Consider the following 21,830-nt stretch of genomic DNA (forward strand, 5'->3'; position numbering starts at 1 on the left):
CTTACAAGCCAGCTTTCTCTGGGTGTGGCTTAGCAGAGGTCTCTGTAGGCATGAAGAATGGAGTTGTCTTCATGCGACACCCCCCCTCCCCGCCCTGCCCCTCACTGATGTTCAGTGTTGGGCCCGCAACCACGTCTCCTCCGGCTGAAATATGTTCGCAGCTGGCTCCCTGAGTGGTGGTTGGACCCTCTGTCCTCACTCACCCGGCGCTGCAGGGCAGGCATCTTTTTTCCTGTGCTGTTGGCCTGGGAGCTCCTCGACATTTCAGCCAGCATTTCAGAAGCCAGTGTGGGGAGGAGACGGGGGTGGCATGCAAGAAGACGATTAAAGTTAGCGCTCCAGAGGTAAGGTGCAGAAATGGCCAAGTGGCCCTCTGTCCTGGATTTCCTGGGCAGTCACAAATCCAGATCCTCTTTTCTCTGCCCCACAGTGGAAGAGTGGTTTTTGCATCTAATGGATGGAATCCGGTACAGTCATTTGAAATGATGTGGATGAGTTAAAGGAATGGAGAAAATGTTTATAATAAGTTTTCTTAATAAAGATGCAAAATCACAAACAGTGTGATCACAGTTATATAAAAACAAAAAGCCAACCCCCCAAAAAAACAAAAACAAAACAAAACCAAGCAAACAACAAACAGGTATATAAAAACCAATGAAAGTAAATATAACAAGTATTAGAAAAATGATTTTCCTTTGGGTAATGGGACTATGGTGATTTTTTTTCTTTCAGATTTTTTTTCTTAATATTTCTCAAATATTCTCTATAAGTCTTGAATAAGTCTTAAGTGGGAGCAAATTAAACTTGATAAAATCTCAGCCAAACCCTTTTCATTGTTACACATTAAGTGCTGAATTCTAGCTTAGAGCAGGCGTCCTCAAACTACGGCCCATGGGCCACATGCGGGTGTTTTTGCCATTTTGTTTTTTTACTTCAAAATAAGATATGTGCAGTGTGCATAGGAATTTGTTCATAGTTTTTTTTAAACTATAGTCCGGCCCTCCAACGGTCTGAGGGACAGTGAACTGGCCCCCTGTTTAAAAAGTTTGAGGACCCCTGGCTTAGAGAGATGGGTGCCATAACGGAGGTGACCTGAGATTTCTTGACTCACACCTTAGAAATCTGAAAAGTCAGGCAAGACCAGGTTCCAGGAAGGCGTTAGGGACATAGTTCTTTCTGGAGGCAGGGCCGAGACAAGGCGGCCTCTCAGAGCCCCTGCCCACCAGCAGCCGGCGAGGATCCCTGCTGCACGCAGCCTCTGCCAGCAGCGAGACACAGCCTCTGCCAGCAGAGTGGGGCTGAGTGTGGGGACATTCTCTGAGTGGGAGCAGTGACAAAAGTCTGGCTGGGATGGAGGCGGGGAATCTAGAGTGAGTGCCTGAGCCTATAAGGAGCCAGTGAGTGAGCCTTCTGCCTGAGGGACCTGCATCTCCAGCTGCCAAGCATCCGGCAGGACCCAGCCCCTTGGAAAGCTGGTGGTCCTTCTGTGAAGAACCTCCCTGATGGTGCAGGGTCCCGGGGCTCTGGCTTGGGGCGTGGGAAGGATCGCTTATTCTTCGAGCAGCACTGTTTTTTCAAGGAAGCCGCCTGTTTTATCTCTAAGGTGGAAACTAGGATTTTCCCTCGTAGCACCTCTGTAAAGGGGAGGCTGGAGAAAGGCCATCAGAGCGCTCCGTCTTCAGCTGTGTCCTGCCTGGATCTTCCATCTCCATCTCTGAGGGGTCCTGGCCCAGCCTCCAGATCCGATTTTCTCCACTCCTCAGGCAAAGAGCCTCAGTTTCCTGCAGCCGCCTGGACCCTGTTGCCTGGCAGAGCAGTGGACAAAACCCAGCCTCCTCTGGGACTTGCGCTTTGAGGAAGGCACACTGGTCCCATAGTTAGCAGCATCTGGGCATCAGCCCCGAACCGTTCAAGGATAATATTGAATTTGTGGGGAGGCATTTGCGGCCTCGCTGCTTTGAAAAACTGGCAAATGCTGGGGCTCTGTGGAGGCAGGTGAGAAGGGTTCTGCAAGGCGTCTCTTGAGTGTTGTCCCTAAAGTGCTGGTCCTCCAGGGCAAGAGGGAAGAATGATGTTGCTGGATGCTGATTGGGATGTACCCCGGGTCCTCATGGGGACCCAGGCATGCTTCATTCTTCCTGCTCTCCAGGCCTGGCTCAAGGGGTTAATATCTCCAATGGCTCTATTTTGGGGTGACTAGAGTGTTCCCAGAATAGGACTCTTTGTTGAGTAGTCTATTTTGGGAGGCAGGCCCTACTGGCGTTTATGTAAGTGCGTCTCTGTGTGTATCTGGGGGTGTGGATGTGCTCACAAGTGATTTCTTGTTACTAATTATAAGCAGCTTCTTTTGTGAGCCAGGGAAATGGAGGTGTGTGTGTGTGGGGGGGGGGTATGGATTGCTCTTGTTGTGAAGAGTGGTGTGTGACCGTGTGATGAGGCAGTTGCCATAGACACGCGAGTAAGAGTAAATGTGGGGACCTTAGGACAGCAGGCAGGGAGACTGCTTGGCCCCTTTGTGGGGTGTCATGCTGTGGAGATGAGACCCTCTATCATCCTCTTGATTCCATGAAGCACGTGGGTAGGCTGGGCATCGCGGCCCTCAGGCTGCAATCTGGAGTCAAGTGGTCCCCAAAAGGTCGGTCCTAGGTTGCCTAAGGCCCATCAACCAGTTCTAAGCAGGAATAAATCTCAGATTCCACTTCCTACCGCAGTCTGGCACTTACTCACTAGATTCTCCTATCTCCCTCATAGGCCAAATCCACATATGTCGAAGCAAGAGAGAAACCAAAGACCGTCCAGCATGGTCAGCGAAACGTCCACAACTGGGACCACGTCCACCGTGGAGGCCAAGCCGGGCCCCAAGGTGAGCTCCTGGCTGCTCACGCCTTCTCTCCCCTCTCTTAGAGTTGCCAAGCCCCTTTGTAATCAGAAGCCCATTTGACCTTGACCCTAGTTTTGTGAAGGAGACACATGAGAAGTATTCTCCCGCAACGATAGATCGGGAAATCGAGGCCAGTTGGGGGCGTGTCCCTTGTCCAAGAAAACAGGGGATTGTTGACAGAACCAGGACTGGCATCTAGGCCCTTGGATGCATCTTCATTTTCCAGGCGTATCTTGGAAAGGGGACATGTGTGTTAGAGGCGGCCTGGAGGAATTTGTGACAGATGGCCCCGAGGAAGGGGGCCCTTGAGTAAGGCCCAGAGGTTTCTGTGCTCGAGCTGTTGGGAGCACTGACTGAGGAGCAGGGAAAGGAGCCAGCCTTGCAGGGGAGAGGTGCTGAGACCGCCCCCGGCTAGCAGGGATACATAGCTGGTGATTGGCAAAGTCTGGGACCAAAAAGTAGCTTTGTTTCCAGAAAGCTGGAGGACATATTGGGGCCAACAGCTGCTGGTGGAAGTTGATTGAAATATCCCTTTAAATTTTTTCCTCTGTGACCCAGATGGGAAGCTTGCCAGGTCTGGGGCTCGCCTATTAATTAGAGGGCTGTGGCCATGTGCATGCCTGGCCCATGTCTCCTCGCTGTTCTTCTGATCAAAGGGCGCTGGCACGGAGAGTTAGGCCGAGGGAGCCTGCAGCTCTCCCATCACACATGTGCTTTTTTTGGTGCCTCCTTAAATCCTCGCAGCTGCTAGAGTTCAAGTCTGCTTTTCCCTAGATCATCAAGTCCAGCAATAAAGTCCACAGTTTTGGGAAGAGGGACCAAGCCATTCGGAGGAACCCCAATGTTCCGGTGGTGGTGAGGGGCTGGCTGCACAAGCAGGTGAGGAGGCCGAGGAGGGAGGGCGGGGAGGATAGGATTGCTCTTGCTGATTTCTTTCCTTACCCTGGCTCCTGGGAGCTGGGGACAGGCTCATAATTAGTGTTCTATTCCTGAGTTTGTCTGAAGCAGGTAGTTTTTGCCCACTGACTGCACTGAGCAATTTGCTGTTCGTTTTTATGAGTAGACTCGCCCCTCAATGGCTACAGCTTCCCTCCCCAAACCCACTTGCCCACTTTGGCCCTTGGTGCTCTTTGCTGCGCTGGGACCCAGGCGCTGGTGTGGGTGGGCCAACACGAATCCAGCCTTCCCACCAGCACTTGCCTTCCTGATGTTAGAGTCTTCGTTATCATTGGGCCGAAAAATCCCTGTTTTTCCTCTTTTCCAGTCTAGCCCCCTAGCACCTCAAGTTCCAAATCAGCCAACCTCAGCTCTTCGTCTCCTCACCCTCACCTCTTCCACCCCACCCCCCAAATCTGCTTTTCTGGGTCTCAGTTTGAAACCTCAGCACTACCACCAGCTCCTCCTCCTCCCACATCCATCCAGTCACTGAAGCCCTCCCAGTCAGCTCCATCGCCCCGAGGCCATCCTTCATCTCTGTCCTCCCCATCACTTGCTCTGCCTCTGGCCCTCTGGCCATGGAGTGTCTGTGAGCACCCAGGGCCAGAGACCATGTCCCTCTTGTCTCCTTCCTTCTCTTCTTGCTATACATCCATCCATCCATTCATCCTGCCATTTCTCAATGCTCTCACAGCAGGTATAAGGAGATGAATAACATGTGGTTCCTGCCCTTGAGGAACTAAAGGTCTGCAGGAGGGAGGGAATGAGGGAGGGAGAGACACAAATAGACACATGTCTCCCATGTCATCCCCTCACTCAGCACATTCTCTCATATATCATGTTACCTGAAAAAAAAGGAAATCCAACTCCAAAAGCAATGATGTAAATTTTTACTAAAGGATTTATGGGAAGACAGGAGGGCATTACATTGCACACCACACAGAAGAAATCCATAAAAGTCCCCATGAAATCTGTCTCCCCAGTTCTGATCCCCATGGCAACTCCCACAGCTCTCCAGCCTCTTCTGTCACCACTCCTCTGGCACCACCCCACTCTTAAAGATACCCCTCCCCTCACAGCTCTGTTCTCACTCTGCTTTCTTACTCCTGCTCATCTCTTTTCTCCCCAGAGTAATTTAACCCTCTGACTTTTTCCATTTGCATCTCTGTGCCCATTAAATAAAAGAATGGTCCTTTGAAATGTGGAGGGAAAAGGAAGGAATTATAAATAATTCTCCCCAAGCCCCACCCCCTAATCCCTTGGCTGTGCTGTGACTGTAACAGAGGTTTGTGTGGAGCCCTGTGGACACAGCAGAGAGAATGTAGCTGTGCTTGGGGGAATCCTGAAAGGCTTCCCAGAGGAAGTGACGTTTGAACCAGGTATGGAAGGGTGGAGAGGAGTTTTCCAAACAAAGCAACTATCATATGCTTAGAAATTATCTGGTCAATGCAAAAAATAAAACCAAGAAATGTGTGAACTCAGCAAATTAAATTTGTTTTTAGCACTTCAGTAAGTAAAGAATGAACAGACTTCATGTTGTTAGGTTTAGAAACTGTCTAGTTTAAAAAATAGGTATATTTTTATTGATTTCAGAGAGGAAGGGATGGGAGAGAGAGAAACATCACTGATGAGAGAGAAAATCATCAATCGGCTGCCTCCTGCATGCCCACACTGGGGATTGAGCCTACAACCCAGGCATGTGCCCTGACTGGGAATCAAACCATGAACCCTTGGTTCATAGGTTGACACTCAACTAGTGGGCCATGCCAGCTGGGCTTTTTAAAAAAATTTAAACCTGTCAAAAACTTTTGCAGAAGGAACACAATTTTAACAGCTAAAAAGGCTCTGGAATTTTCCTAGGTTTAGGAATAAACTGATCCTAAAACACTACTATTTTCCTACTGTGATTATGTCTTCTTAAAAATTTTCACATTCACCTAAAATGGCTTTCATAAATATAATGATTTACATTTTAGAAGAGTAAAGTCAGATTCTTATTATGAAACAATTTGATAGCAAGAAAATCCAGGTTGTTTTAATTGAATGGAAGAAAAGTACAGTCTCTTACGGTAGAAAAAAAATCAGTCTCTTGTGGTGGAGAATTGAACTTAATCAAATGAGAACTTTGCTTCATTGATTAATTTGCTAACTTAAACTCTTGGTTCCATAATGTGTAAATCAGTTTTCTAATCAGCTTAAGTGAAGGCATTTTACAGCATAGCATTTAATTAAACAAAACTTTTTCTTAAAAGCTGATTTCATTCTTAAAGGAAGAACTGTATTTTTGAATCCATGTATTTCTTTCTAAAAGAAGGATGCTTATAATATATGAATGTGTTTCCAGGAAAAGAAAAAAACAACAACAAACTTCCTGGGGCTCAACCATCACTGAATCTAAAATTTAATTTCCTAGTGAAAGAATGTCTATGAAATAAAAATTCATTAATTTCTTGAAAGAGAGAGTGAATATGGGCAAGTCAAGATTGGGGAAGGGGAACAGTATGCTCAGACACTGTCCTGATTCCTTTTCTTTGCTTTGCAGGACAGTTCTGGGATGAGGCTGTGGAAAAGGAGGTGGTTTGTGCTTGCTGATTATTGCTTGTTTTACTATAAAGGTGAGCTGAGGCTCAAGCCACCATGGGCTCTGTGCTGGAGGGGCTGGTGAGGTGATGCAAATGGTGCTTGTCCCAGATTCAGTGACTGAGCTAATTAGTAACCTGCTAATCTGCCGAGCTGTTCACTTTTACATATATGGATGGTTGGTGACATCATGTTTGCAAGTCCCGGCTCTGGAAGTTCCATTTATTGAGTTAAAATAAACAGGATCTAGTGTGCTACTACTTAGGGTCTCAGGATCTGGAGTTGTGTCCGTTTCTGCCCCGCTCAGGACACAAGGACACCTTTGACGTAATCTGGAGAGGTGGGAAGTATAGGTAAACCATTGTATTTTGTAACCTGTTATCTGGATTTATCCACTGGGATATTGGATGGACAGCTGGTGGATTGAGTTGGCCGTATGAACATTTATGGAGCCCCAGTACATAGAGGTAGGCTGTGCAGCAGTGAGAAGGAAGGTATGCCTCAAAGTGTGGAGGAAGAGATAGCCTACTTTAAAGACAAGATTGGGAGTGATAGGTGCTTTAGAAGGCATCCGGAGTGCTTAGGCAGTTTAGGGGACGTAAGGAGTCAAGTGCACGTCGGAGCATTTGGGGAGGCTTCTTAGGAGAGATAGGACTTGAGTTGGGCTTTGAAGGATAGGTACTGCTTTGCTTGTGTTGGGGGGACAGGGGGAAGGCGGGGAATGGACATTGCTGGCAGAGGAAATAACTTGAGTAAAAGTTCTAGAAGCAGAAGTAGGTGGAGTGACAGACCTGTGAGGCCAGAGTGAGTCTCACATGGAGGCTGTACCAGGAGATGAGGCTCAGGAGGTGGGTAAGGGCTGTGAGACCGGGTAGAGGAAGTTGGCTTCGTTCTGTGTCCAGTGGGCAGTATGTGTCCAAAGTGCCTTTGAGTAGGAGAGAGACAGGACCACTGTCGTTAGGAAGTGGCCTCTGGTGTGACGATATTAGGAGGAGGAGGAGGATGGAGGTGAAAGGTAGGATGCTTCACACATGCTCTAACTGCCTGTGAGGTTTGCTCCATCCAGAACGCCCTTCCCCATCCTTGAAGACACTTTACATATTACCTTCCGAAGTCTCGACATCCTCAAACTGTGTGTCGCCCCTGCCTCTGTTCCCGCAGCACTTGGCATATGTTGTATTTCAGGAGTTAGCAGTTGAGTTGAGTGTGTTTACATGCCTGTTTCAGCCCTTAGGGAGGGGGCCCTGTCTGAGTCAAAGGTCCCAGGGAACAGCTGCGTGGACTGTCAGTGAAGGCAGTCATCCTGGGGAGAGAGAAGGAGCCCTGAACGAGGGCAGTGGGGTGGACCAGCCCGAGGGAGGTGCCACAGAAGGCTATTCTGATGTGTTTTTCCGTTCAAAGACAGCCGAGAAGAAGTGGTCCTTGGGAGCATTCCTCTGCCCAGCTACGTCATATCGCCGGTGGGCCCGGAGGACCGCATAAGTCGCAAGTATTCCTTTAAGGTACTGCCCCCTCTCCTCTAGGGCTCACACGCCATCCTAGGAAACTGTGTTCCCAAATAAGGCTTTATTAAAAGCGGTTCTTTTTGTGGGGAGGGGGAAGAAGTTAAGCTAGAGAGTTTCACTCATGTTAACAGTTATAAATTCTTCACACAGGAGTAATATCACATCACAAGCGCTTTCATTTGGATCTGAGCTGCTGAGTCCCCAGCCTTGCTCAAATATTTAGACCCCTCTTTTCCTCTCTCTGTTAGTCCTGTGATTGCAGATTGGACACAGCCCTTCTCTTGCTTTCTTATCCCTGTAATCAGCCAGTCTAACTAGCCTCCAGCCATTTAGTGCAAAGGATGGTCCCGCCTAAGGGATTTATATCAATTATATTATGAAAATTTAGAATCAGGGTTAGGGGGCCTGCCTTTCGAAGATATTTTCAGGTTTGGCCATTTTGTTTATTAGTATATTGCCGCAAAGCAATTAGAATCAAATTTGGTTTACTTTCTGGATCATTGGAGATTCCTAGGGAAATCCCTTTCCCCGTAAAACCCCTTTTCTATTTCCTTCATCGCCATGCCGTGTGGAGTGCGTGGTGCCAGGATAACTGAGGGCCATCCTTTGTCAGCCTCTGGCATCTTCACAGCCCGGTGCGGAGGCTCCGGGAAGGTGTGGTCAGGCCCAAACCTGGGGAACCTTGAGGCCCTCTCTTTCCGTGGCCTCCACAATTCCTCCACTGCTGATATTTCTTAGGCTCCTGGGGATGGTGAGGGTGGAGGGGTTGAAGGTCAAACGTTATTGGCAGTTGGAGTGGAAGTCTCACTGAAGCAAGTGGCTGCTGGTGCCAGTAACCACAGGGAACACCTTTCACGCTGCTCAGGATACGAGGCAATGACATGCATTCAAGCTGGGGTCTGGGCTCCTGCCTACACTACTTATATAGCTTGGCTATTTCCATGTTGAGGGTACAAGATGAGTACTAGGCAGTAGCTACTAAAGAGGAGTTGAACAAAAGTCAAGCCCTAACCGGTTTGGCTCAGTGGATAGAGCGTCGGCCTGAGGACTGAAGGGTTCCAGGTCAAGGGCATGTACCTTGGTCGCGGACCCATCCCCAGTTGGAGGTGTGCGGGAGGCAGCTGATGGATGGTTCGCTCTCATCGATGTTTCTAACTCTCTATCCCTCTCCCTTCCTCTGTTTAAAAAAAAAAAATCAATAAAATGTATTTTTTTAAAAAAAGTCAAGTTTCCCAGCCACAGATAGTTAAAGGACCATGGAAGGCACACAAAAAAACACCTTCTGTTCTCTGGGAGGGTTAAAGGAAAGTGTTGGTATGTAGTGTCCAAAGGCATCGTTGGCAAGTGATTGTCTGCATCAGCATTTTGCTCTGGGGTCCACTGTGGTGGTTGGAAAGTCAAGTCTCATTTTCCTCCACCTCCTTCCCGAGCTTATGCTTCAGCTCTGTTCATCGACAGGTGTGAGCTGTCTGTCTCTCTCCCCTGACTGTCACTTTCCTCATGACTCCAGAATTGCAGTGGTTTGATTCTTGGATGCTCTCCCACTTCGTGTTGCATTATATGGTATTGCCTTATATCTGCAAGACCTTTGATGATTTGAGAAGTGCTTTTATCCATGTTGGCTCACTGAGTGCTTGTGGGGGAGCTGGTGAGGTCAGTATTATTAGCCTCATTTTATAGGTCAGGGACATGAGGATTGGAGCGCTGAAGACACTCGCCCAAAGTCACAGGGCTGGAAGATGATGGAGACAGACCTCAAACCTGAACTATGTCCTCTTTCAATTGAATTCCAGGGAGGGAAGGCAATTTCTTTCTCTTCCTCTTATTTTGGTTACCTCCTGCACGCACATGGTCAGGGATTCGAGGTGATTAGACTTAATGTTCATTGTTATTGTTTTAGCAACATTCTTCTCTTTAATCGTTCAGAAGTTTCTCCTGCTTATTGTGGGCTCTGAGACCAGTTTGTTCAATAGGTTTCAGGCTGGTCTTTTGCTCAGAAAACCTTCCTTCCTAGGGTCAAGTGTTGCTTTGGGGCAAGCAATCTGGGTAATGATGTTGTAAGTGATTTTGCGGGGGGGGCGGGTAGCATTTGGAATATTCTGAAATAACTTATATCTATTTATATTCCATCTTAACACTTTCTGAGGAGTTGTGAAAATAGATTCTAGGAAAACATCTTTTATGTGTCAGATTCTTTTCTTTAAATTTTTTTTCTTAGACTCTACTAAGAAAAATCTTTTTGTCTGGGAGACGGAAGACATGCATGTGCTGGGCGGGGTGTGGGGGTGGGGGCGGACTTTCAGGGAGACCCTTAGGGTCTGAGAGCAGAGAAAAGCTACTGCCGGCAGATCTGGTGGGATTCAGCTGGTTCTCCAGAAAGGACTGTGCTTTCCTGAGTATGAAAAGGTACCCTTTCCCTTTGGGTTACAGCATCTCTTTCCCCGACTGTCCTTTTTAGGGGTCAGAGGGGGTGTCCCCTGGGTAGGGCAGGATCCATGTTCTTGGGCATACTGAAGAATGGACAGTATTTGGTGTCAAGAGCCTTATGCCTGTTTCTACTGTCAGTTCTTCTCTATTTCCAGAGCTGGAATTCTCTGAGTGTTGCTAGGGCACCTTGCTTGAGATCATTCAGCTTTATCTGTAGTGGTAGATAAGCACAGACTGAAAGGTTTTATGGTTCTCTACTGGTCTTTCCCCGCAACTGTGCCTGCAGCCTGGCAGCCCCTACTCATGACCAGGGATGCTAGATGCTAGATGGACCCTGAATACAGCCAGATCTGCAGGGTGAGCCAAGCCAGGCTCTCTGAGACATCCGCCCTACTCTGCTGGCTCAGCTGGGGCACCTCCCCAAAGATCTGTTGGATACACGGCCACCCTCGGCCTGTTGGTCACCTCTGAGCAAGCTTGGCCCTTCGGGTCCAGGATCTGGAGCACAAAACATCCCCACCCAGCCCAGGGTCCAAGGAACTTCCCTGGGAAAATGCTTTCACCGTCTCCTTTGAGCCATTCTCCCTCTCTCAAGACCAAGGGCACCTGACCTGAGTCTGCAGACCCCATAGTGCCAGTGGATAAATCGTATCTTCCCTTTTTAACCTATAGCGTTTCCTTTGGTTAAGGAAGTAGGCCTTCATAGGTATCAGCAGCACCTGTGCCTTGGTCACCACTAGAAATCAGAAGGATGCTCACGGCACATTATAATTGATGTAAATATCTTGAGATATCATTTATGAGCATCCCTACTTTGAAATGACAGTAATTATTACTACGTTTGCTTTATGGTATATTATTAAAGAAGCACCTGTATCACTACCTCACAATAGTTAAAAATATTTGGTAACTATATTTCAGCATAACATATTTCCTTTATTTTAATTGTATTCTTAAAAGCATTCTGAGAAGAGTTCACAGGATTCATCAAACTGTCAAAGGTTTCATGTGCCCTCCCCCAAATTAAGACCCCCTCAGAATTCTGGCTGAACGCCAGCCAAGAGATGAGGTTTTCACCGATTTATATTCCACCATCTTGTGTTCTGTCTGTCCGTGGTTTCACTTGGCAGGATGTAGATCCTGGAGATACAACAGTGCGAAGGACAAAGTCCTCACCTTCCTGGGGCTGATATTCTAGACTCTGCATCATCAGCCTGGGGGTTATTAGGGAATAAGAAGAGAACATGAAAGCTGCCCTTTTCCTCTCCCACTTCAATTTTGTTTTGCGTCTTTTTCACATCCATCTCTTCCTCTCCCCTGTTGCGGCCACTGGTCTGTGTCAGCAGCCATCACCCCTCCCCTAGGTAACCTACTCCCTGCCAGAACAGTGCCTAGTGCATAGCCAGTGCTCCGGAGTGTTGGCTCCAGCCCCCGGTCCCCTCTGCAGTCTCCAGTCCATCCTCCGCAGTGCTCCTAAGTTGCACATCTGTTTTAGGTGGTGCTCCCTCCATAAGCCCTTCAGTGGCTCCCCACTGCCTACAGCCTAAAGCCCAGTGTTGGTTTACAAAGCCCCAGCTTGTCTCTTCAGCCCGTTTTTAGCCACTCCCATCTTACACGTTCCTTCCAGCCATAGGCAATGGCCTGAAGGTCCAGGACATTTCTTGCCCCTGGTTTGGAAACTGTCCCAGGTGCTTCTCAGAGGTCATTCCTGATGCCTCTTCACAGGCTCTTTGCAAGGATACCCGTGAAAGCACCCCGAGGCTTCCTAGCACATAGTAGGTACACAGGGATTTTCAGTCAGATGTTCGCTCTGTTCAGCTTTGTAGTGCCTCTTGGGAGAGCCAGAACAGCAGCCTCTTTGGCACGCAGCACATTTCATGCCCAAGCCGCAAAGCGCAGTGACGAGCTGCACCCAGCTGCCTGCTGTTGCGGCTGAGTTTTGACTCGATTCCAGTAATTGTTTGGTGCTTCAGAAGAACCAAAACAGGGATTCCCGAGAATCGGCTTCCAGGGAATGAGGGTTTATTTAAAGCCTTTCTCACGTAAGCCTTGGGTGCGTGTCCCTCCCTACGCGCCTGAGTAAGATAAGTCAGAAACAGGTAACCCCTGCACGGCTCTCCCGTGGGGGAGTAGGCACAGCGGTCCCTGGGCCTGACTGCACTGAGAGGGGGCACTCCAGCTGTGGCGTTTTCCAGGTGTGGAAACAAGTGGCTGGTGCCGGGGCTTTCAGTCCGGAAGAGGGGAGAACGGGGTTCAGTGTCTCCTTGTTTCTGCTCCTGGAGGTGAAAGGCGTGCTAACCTCTCTGTCCCGGGTTTCCGTCTCCCTCTTGCAGGCTGTGCACCTGGGGATGCGAGCGCTCATCTATCACACCTCCGCCGGGGGCTCTCAGGCCGAGCAGTCGGGCATGAGGACCTACTACTTCAGTGCCGACACCCAGGAGGACATGAACGCCTGGGTCAGGGCCATGAACCAGGCTGCGCAGCTGCTGTCTCGGTCGTCACTGAAGAGGTCAGTCCCAGCGGAAGGTCCCCGGGAGAGTGCTTCCTGCCTTAGGATGGGGACCCAAACAAGAACTCCTGAGCGCCCCCCCCGTTTCACCATTAACCCACTGGTGTTAAGCATCGCCCTCTCTGTGAAGTCCTTTTCAACAGTGAATTCTTCCGGGAGGAGAATGCCACACGGGTTGCCTGTCCCAGCCGGGGGGTCCCCTGGGAGTGGGCTAGTCCACTCTCAGTAAACAGAGGCCGGGAGAGTGACATGCCTGCCCAGGGTACACGGCCTTGGAACTTGGTGTGCGTTCCTTTTTTTCTTCTCCTCTGTGTGGTAGACGGGACAACCTTGGGACGCCAGTTGGGGAGGAGAGAGAGGGCAGAAAAGATCTTGCAAACTGTGCCACAGACTGCCCACCATGCTGTCTTCCAGCCGTCCCTTCCCTCCAGTGGGCAAAGCGAGGGTACAATCAGGGATCTTGGAATTCCTGAACCTGTTGGCTGTGGTTGGCTCCCGGAGAGAGCCGGGTGGCCTTGGAAAATTCAGGGTGCGCCTTTCACCAGTCCTCATGTGATACGGGCTCCCTTCTTCACCACCTGGACACCTTGCTCTGCTTAGAGGCCTCTTTGGCAATGGTCTTTGTTTGGTGAGGCCTCAGAACAAAAGGGACCTCCAGCAGCCTAAAGGTAGGGTTGTTCAGTGGCTGCAAATGAATTTCACATGGTGTGTTACAGCTTGTCAACCTTTTCCAACTCACACGTATGTGATTAGGGGTGTTAGTGGTGTTTCCTAGCTTCGTGCTCTCTTTCTTTAGGTGAACAGACATTTGGTATAGATGGTGACCTCCTTCAAGAGGCCAGGTTGGGGTCAGACCCCATCCCTTGAAGCTTCCACAACACCTCAGTCGAGCGTTTGTCATGCTGTTTTTTTATTTTTCCCTTCGACTTCTCAGTCTCCTAGGCTACAGGCAGAGGTCATCTTGGTGTCTTCTGCATGATGATACAAATGTCTGGTGAATGAGTGAGAGGCTGAGAGAATGAATGAATATGTTGGACAGGACAGGACCAGTGACTGTCCTGGAAGTTTCCACGTGGGTCCTGAATCAGTAACTCTCAACTACGGTCAAGTTTGACTGTACCTCTAGCATTGTCATCTAGCCTGAGGTATTCTGTGTCCAGGATTAGCCTGTGGGCACTCTATTCACAGTGCCATTGACATTTCCTTTGTCATCCCAGGAGAAGGGATGACACATTTTGGGCTTGACACATCTTCCAGTGCACTTGCTGGTCCCCAATACTCACTGTGTCCTACTTTTTTGTTATATATATATATATATATATATATATTTGTTTGTTAAATATATATATTTAACTATACAGTAAATGAAGATCTCTTATTATTTAAAAAAATGCAAAAAGGTAAAAAGATATTCCTAATCACCTTCCCAGGGTCATCTCTATTACCAGGTTAACGGGTATTCTATTAAACTATTTTTTATTCTTTTATAGACATATACACACACACACACTATATATATATATATATATACATATATATATATATATATATATGTTCCTTTTATGCTTTTTAATTTATTTTTTATATATTTTTATTGATTTCAGAGAGGAAGGGAGATGGAGAGAGAGGAAGAGAGAAAGAAAGAGAGAGGAATATCAATGATGAGAGAGAATCATTGATCGGCTGCCTCCTGCACACCCCACACTAGAGATCGAGCCCACACATGCCACGACCAGAAATCGAACCCTGATCTCCTGGCTCATAGGTCAACGCTCAACCACTGAGCCATGCCAGCCAGGCTCTTTTGTGCTTTTTTAAAGTATGAATGATCACATCGTAATCATTTTATATCAGTATATATTGATCGACTTTATGTTTTGACTCTTGTATGGTATTTCATAGTACCATAATGTATTTAAGCACGTGTTAAACTTGGGATAGTTTTTCTCTCAATCTTTTACTGTAATAAATAGTCTTTTAATGAAAAACTTTCTACAAGCCTCTGCTTGTGTGAGTCTTTCAGACTCTTGGGTCAAAATACAGTGTATTTTAATTTTTAATCAGTATCACCAAAATGCCATTTAAAGAAAGTTGTATGTTTCACTAACAAGTGCTCATTTCCCTGAACCTTTGCCAATATTTGATATTATCAGTTTTTAAAATTTTTTGCTGAGCTGCTGCATAGGTAAATAGTATTTGATTACTTTAATGTGTGTTTCCATGATTTGAGGTATCTTTTCTATTTTTGGCCACTTGTGTTTCCTCTTCAGTGAATTTTTCTACTGCATTTATATAATTTTTCTTCTGCCCATTTTTCTACTGCATTTGCTTTTCTGGAGAGCTTCCTTTCCTACATGCTCTGAAACCTGCTTCGCTGAGAAGGCAGCTTACTTCCTTGCAGAGGTTGGTGGTAGGCTCTCCAGTCTTGTGATTAACGAAATCTGTTTTCCCCTCTTTTGAAAATCGGGATGCTGTCTGCTAGTCTCCAGTATTCCAGCATTTTGCCTGTTCTCTTTGATTCCTCAGAGGTCACCTGAATCAGATGAGCCCATCTCCGCCTTCCCTTAGGGCCCTGGGATGCTGATGGCTGGGCCTGGAGCTCAGCCCCTGGAGTCTGGGCCTCATCCATCTTCCTCCCCATCTTGGGTTCTCGGTCTTTCTTAACCAAGGTGGTTCTCCTTTTCATGGTGAAGATCCTCTTTCTTAATGAAGACATGGAACTAAGTCTAGAAGTTGAAGAATCCAGCTTTATTTAAGTTGTGTCATCCTCCCCAAGCAGAGATACCTATGTCTCATATTTTTAAGCCCACCCCTCCTTTATTTTAATTCTTCAAAAAATAGAAAGTTTATTTTGTTTTGCTTTAAATGAGCAAGCATTAGCTCTTTCTAGATTTTACCCTTTTCGCCACGTTCTCATGGCCCATTCCACTGTGGATCTGTGCTTGATGTTGTCCCCACCTTCATTTCTCTGGCATGTCCCTTTAGAACATGGACTCTGAGAGCACCCTGTGTTGTTACGCTGGTTTCTTTAGACCAGCAGTGGAGACTAGGTTCATTCTTGTGTCCCAGCTTGGGTCAATTCTTCGTGGCTGACGAGGGCACTGGGTCAGAGAGAACTTGAGAATGAAATTGGGCTTAACAAGAAAAGGCGCTGTGATTGGTAAATCTTGTCTGCCTTGAGCCATTCAGGATTAATTAATTTGCTAGCTGAGATTTGGATATACAAAGTAGGACAAAAGTAGGCTTACAGTTGTATGTGAAACACAGAGTTTATTCTTGTATTATTATTTATTAATTGTATTGTTTGTAATTGTAAACCTACTTTTGCCCCAACCTGTATTTTACTGTACCCTACCTGAAAATTTTATAATTAACTACCAGATTTTGGGTTGAGAGGGCTCTATTTGTTTTCTCTCAGGCTGCCTTCCCTTTTAGGGTCTCAGGCCCTAGATTTTGTATTGTCCCTAGGTTTCCTCTGAACTTTTAGGATTTGTTCTTATTATGCTCTTAATAAACTCTTAAACTCCCATAATCATGTTTTCCTTTTAAAAAACAAACAGTTTGGCCCTAACTGGTTTGGCTCAGTGGATAGAGCGTCGGCCTGCCAACTAAAGGGTCCCAGGTTCGATTCCTGTCAAGGGCATGTACCTTGGTTGCGGGCACATCCCCAATAGGAGGTGTGCAGGAGGCAGCTGATCGATGTTTCCCATCGATGTTTCTGACTCTCTATCCCTCTCCCTTCCTCTCTGTAAAAAATCAATAAAATATATTTAAAAAATAAAAATAAAAAACAAACAGTTTGCCTGGCTGGCGTGGCTCAGTGGTTGAGCATCAACCTATGAACCAGGAGGTCACGGTTCGATTCCCAGTCAGGGCACATGCCCGGGTTGCAGGCTTGATCCCTAGTTGAGGCGTGCAGGAGGCAGCTGATCAGTGATTCTCTCTCATCACTGATGTTTCTATTTCTCTCCCTCTCCCTTCCTCTCTGAAATCAATAAAAATATATACTTAAAAAAAAAATCCCACACAGTTTGTTCTACCTTCTGAGTCAGAATAACAGGCAGCATAGCATTTCCTCTTAATTTTATGAGAGATGAAATTGTCAGCGAAGCAAATCCAGACTTTAGTAAATGTTCTGTGTTTTTTATTTTTATCTTATTTTTTCAGAATGAGATGTTCAGACATTTGGTTAGTTAGAATTATTTTTCAGGCAGAACTAAATCTTTCCTTTCCTTCGGTTTGGTGATCTGCATGGGAAAACTTGCGTCACTGTTAAGGGGGTGGCCCAGTAGTGATGCTTTGTTCTCTCTTCTCCTTGACTCTCACCCAAATGCCTCCATGCTTAGCCATATGGGCAGCTGCTTTCTCTATGACTGTGGTATAGTAGGACTCCTGATTGCAAGGTTACAGAAGATGCAGACAGGTTTACCTTGAGGGGGGAATGTATTGGTTCCTGCCACTGAAAAGTTCAGAATAGATCTAGCTTTAGAAACAGCTGGGTTAAGGCTCAGTCAATACCCTTATAAGTCATCCTCTGGGCTCTGCCCACTTCTGGATTCATTCTTGGACTCCATATGGAGGTCCCTGGCGGATCTGGGTGGCAGAATAGCTGCAGTAGCCCCAGACTTAATGTCCTCCAGGTTCAGTCTAGCAGGAAGGAGCAGAGTCGTGTCCAGAAGCTCTGAGATCCATTATGATTAAACAGGCTTAGATCACATTTACACACTAAACCATGCACCATGGCCAGGGAGCACACATGCTGATTGGCACAGGCCTGGGATACATGCTCCATTGCTGAGAACCAGACCATGGGCCTAAGAGCGAGGCCGGGGTGGATGCCCAAGTAGCATTAGGGCTGTGGGCAAAGGAAGGTAAAATGATGTGCGCAATGAGATAAAGGAGGCGCGAACAGCCAGTGTCCAGGGCAGCTGGCTCACCCCTTATTTCCTACTATATTGACCTCTTTTACCTTCAGTATCTCCTCGCAGAGCGTAGTCTCTGAGGTCAGATAAGCCTAGTTCAAATCCCAGCTCCACTACTTTCTAGTTGTGTCACTTGTACATTTAGGTATGCTGTTTAAACCTCGGCTTTCCTTAGTTCTAGAATTGTTGCAAGTATTAAATAAATGAATGGATAAAGTGCCTACTGAGCATGATGCCTAAGACGTAGTAGATACCCCTTTCACATAGGCTGGCTTCCATAGGGTTTGGTTTAACAATATCATTGGCTTTTTCCTCTGGATCACATGGATGATGAATTTCCTGTGAGCAAATTTCACTCCCTCCCTCACCAGGATGTGCCCCTCCCCTAGCAGTGTGAACTGGAGTTCAACAACCCAGGGTCCTGCAGCTCTGTCCCTCAGCCTGCTCTTTACAACCCCCCTCCCCGCCCCCGCCCCCAGCCTTTTCCTACAACATTCCCAGGAGCCAAGCTGAGCACCCTCACTGCACCTCTTCCCTTTGCCCTCTTCTTTCCTACACAGGCTTCAGGGTCTCTTGATAGATATTCATTCACGTATTCTCGAGACCCTCCACCCCCACCCCAAGCTGTAAGGGGCATGCACCAAGCATTGCTGCCAGCTACCTCCTGTTCATAGTTTTTCCCCCTGTTCCCGTGTTCTTCGACTTGTCAAACTGTGGACTCTAGTTTTAGATTCCCTGCACCTCCGTGAAATCTGTCTTCCCAACTTTCCCTGATGGACTGCTTTTTCTCTCTTATCATAGGATGCCTGTCCTCTCTAGCAAGCTAAGCAGGGGAGGTCAGCTTGCCCTCACAGCTCACATCTGACAAGTGACTCAGATAGGAGAGCCTATCAGAAGGCAACTTATCTCTTTTCTCAGTTTCCAAACTTTTGTGGTCTCCAGTGTAACTATAGTCCTGTCTTGGGACTGAAGGAACTTATAGTCTAGTTGCCATTGTAGTAAAATCCAACTTCCTTAAAACAGGGCTTTTGAGCAATGCATGGGTCTGGTCCCCACAGACACTTTTGGCTTATATCTTGCCACTCCCCATTCTCTATGCCCCAACCACACTGAAGTTCTTGAGTTGGGTGCATTTGTTCATGCATTCATCCATTTAGTCTTTTATTTTATGAACTAGAGGCCCGGTGCATGAATTCATGCATGGGTGGGGGGTCTGGCCAGCCGGGGGGAGGAGACGTGGGTGGTTGGCTGGCTAGCCCCACCCCCTGGTCGAACTCCTGGTCGAGGGGACAATTTGCATATTAACCTTTTATTATATAGGACATTTATTGGGAGCATATTTTGGGTCACAGTGTTAACTCTTTGCACTCGCTTGCTTTTTTCTCGATTCCTGCTACCGATGCTAACTGTGTCGAGTCACACTCGACATCCGAGTGCAAAAGGTTAAAGATGCTGGGAAATACAACAGTGTTCAAGAGGGAGGCAAAGTCCCATGCATTCTTGGGTGGAGGTCAGGGAGACAGACCATGAACAGGCAAACAAATCAACAAGATGATTTTTTATCATGATCTGTTCATGAAGATGCAGTAAAATAGGATGATGGGGTTGGGGAGACTAGCGGGCAGGAAGTAGGGTGGTCAGGGGAGGCTTCTCTATATGGAGAAGATGTGGGTGTGAGGCCTGATTGATACAAGAAAGTCCCATATGCAAAACTTAGAGGAAGAATGTTCTGGGCAGAAGGAATGGCACTTACAAACAACCTTAGGCAAGAATGAGCTTGGTTTGTTCAAGAAACGAGCTTGGGAGTATGGCTGACTCAGAGAGCAAGGTGTGGAGTAGACTGTGGTGGCACCTGGAAGGTAGATAGTGGTCCATCTCTGGAGGCAGTAGGATCCCTCTGGGCCTTGCTCAGCTGCTCCCCCAGCCCTCACCCTTATTAGGACAACTTCAGCACATCCTCCAGGTCTTAGTCTAGATGTTATTTCCTCCTTCCCTGACCCTTCCGTGTGTTCGATGCCCCTGCTTGTAGCGCTCTGTCATTCCTTATGCATAGAACTTTCACACTAACATTACATTGGCCTGGTTTCTGATTGTCGCCCCTACTAAACTGTAAGCTCCTTGAAAATGAGAAGAGTGCCTGGCACGTAGCAAGCATTCAGTTATTGAATGGGTGCATGGGTGTTTGGCTGGCTGGGCAGGTGGGTGGGTGGATAGATGAACCAAACATCTATAGAAACTCCACCTGTGAGATGTTCAGATAAGGACTTGGGATGTCCCAGAGCAATCTGAGCGGTGCTGTGGGACTGGTGTGTGGGGAATCAGCCTGCTCAGAAATGGCTCTCTGCGCTCTCTTCAGAGAACTGAATATTTGACCTTCCAAATTCTGATCACTTTGGGTAAAGTGTAGCAGGAATACCTGAGGTTGGACAAGCCCCTGGGTCCCTTGGCAGAAGTAATGAATACTTAGCCAGGTGCAGGGCTTTGGGGTCGGACCAGATGGGGTTTGAGTCTTGCTTGTGTCACTGGTTGCATGATCCAAGGCAAGATGGTGAACCTCTGTGAGCTTCACTTTCATTACCTGTAATGAAAGGGTAAGGCTGTCTCTAGCCTTGTGGGTTTGTACAATGCTAAGAAGAGGTCATGCATGTAATGAACTTGGCTGAGGGTTTTGCACTTACCGAGTGCAGTCAGTGATGGCCGTTGCTGCCATCATCCCCATCCCAGTAGAGATAATTTATTGTAAGTAATCCAGCACTCACCTGACTGCCCTCAGCCTCTCTGGACTTGACAGTACTAACCTTGCAGGCATTAGAGATGGGCTATGTCGAGTTTGTGGCACACAGTAGGACCCAGCATTTGGTAATAATAACCAAGCATTGGCCACAAATACTGAATGGGCCAGAACTGTGCCTGCCATGTGGGGCGATGGGAGGTGAGTAGGTGTGGCCTGTGCCAGGCCTGCAGACGAGCTCGGGTTGAGCTGGGGCCGTGGAGCACCACTTGCTGAGGTAGAAGGAAGAGGGAAGGATTCTCCAGGCGGGAATGAGCAGAGTGAGGAGACCTGGCCGGCATAGGATACCTTTCCTTTCTTCGTCTGGTTTGTCAGTCCTTAAATCTTCACAGGGGACTTGGCCAATAGCCATTCTGCCGAGGCAAGAGGCACCTCAGCTGGGCAGTCTGGAGGTTCATTTATTCTTGCCCTTCTCTAGGGGCGGGCAGCCTGGGGATTGCGGGGTGTGCTCCGAGCTGCCAGGCCCTCTATTGTTCACTCAGAGCAGAACATGAAAGGTAGCCAGATACCTTTTCCCCTCCCAGGGGGACTGACCTACTTAACTCCGGGGAGAAGCAGAAACCGACTCCTGTCTTCCTTTCCAGCCATTTTCTCCCTCAAATGCTAGGAGCGAATTCAAGCGAGCAAACCTGTCTTAGGGCTCCCTAGAGACTCCGAGTCCCTTTCTCTTCACCCTTTTGTGCAAGTCTGTGGACGGTGTCCAGGGTGGGTCCTGCTTTGGAGCTCACTGTCCTCCTGAGGCTGAGGGTCAGTGCTTGGGACTTGGCATCTGTCAACACAGGCTAAGCTGGGCTCCCAGGACAGGGCTTCTGCCACTGACCTGGCTCAGACCAGACTCTCCAAGAATGTCAGTGGCCTGGCCCTGGTTCTCGGCTGCTCATCTGGTTGTTAGGTGAGGTGAATGGGCAGGGATCCTCCAGTGGGACGGCAACAGAGGGGCTGTATCCAACAATAGGACCAAGGTCCAACCAAGTCGCTCCATGTCGTCATTCCTCTGCCCACCCGAGTCTTCGGATGAGTTTTAGTGTGTGTGTTTAGCATTAAGATAGAGGGAAATGCTATTCCTTATTTCCTGGTGAGATAAGAGTTTGGGATCAGAATAAAATGATAACCAGTGCATAGTGGCTTAGTATGATGTTACCTTCCAACTTCTTGTGAAGAAAAAGGATGAGAGAGAAGTATCCTGGTCTGAGATGCATTCTCTTCCCACTTGTAGTGGAAATAAGAATCTGCTGAAAGCAGACAGAGAGCATTGCTGTGATCTGCTGAAAATGAGAGC

General features: G+C 47.7%; 1 protein-coding gene across 3 annotated transcripts in view; it reads left to right on the forward strand.

Annotated features, from left to right (window-relative positions):
* PLEKHA7 (pleckstrin homology domain containing A7) overlaps positions 1–21,830 on the forward strand; it is a 206,453-nt gene that overhangs the window by 131,396 nt on the left and 53,227 nt on the right. For all 3 annotated transcript variants that reach the window (XM_079788148.1, XM_079788149.1, XM_079788150.1), the window contains 5 exons: positions 2,752–2,863; positions 3,656–3,760; positions 6,360–6,432; positions 7,799–7,899; positions 12,663–12,838. In XM_079788148.1, coding sequence (XP_079644274.1) covers positions 2,752–2,863; positions 3,656–3,760; positions 6,360–6,432; positions 7,799–7,899; positions 12,663–12,838 — 567 coding nt within the window. The remainder of the gene's footprint in view (positions 1–2,751; positions 2,864–3,655; positions 3,761–6,359; positions 6,433–7,798; positions 7,900–12,662; positions 12,839–21,830) is intronic.

Source organism: Cnephaeus nilssonii (assembly GCF_951640355.1).
Source record: "Cnephaeus nilssonii genome assembly, chromosome: 13".
NCBI classification, from domain to species: domain Eukaryota; kingdom Metazoa; phylum Chordata; class Mammalia; order Chiroptera; family Vespertilionidae; genus Cnephaeus; species Cnephaeus nilssonii.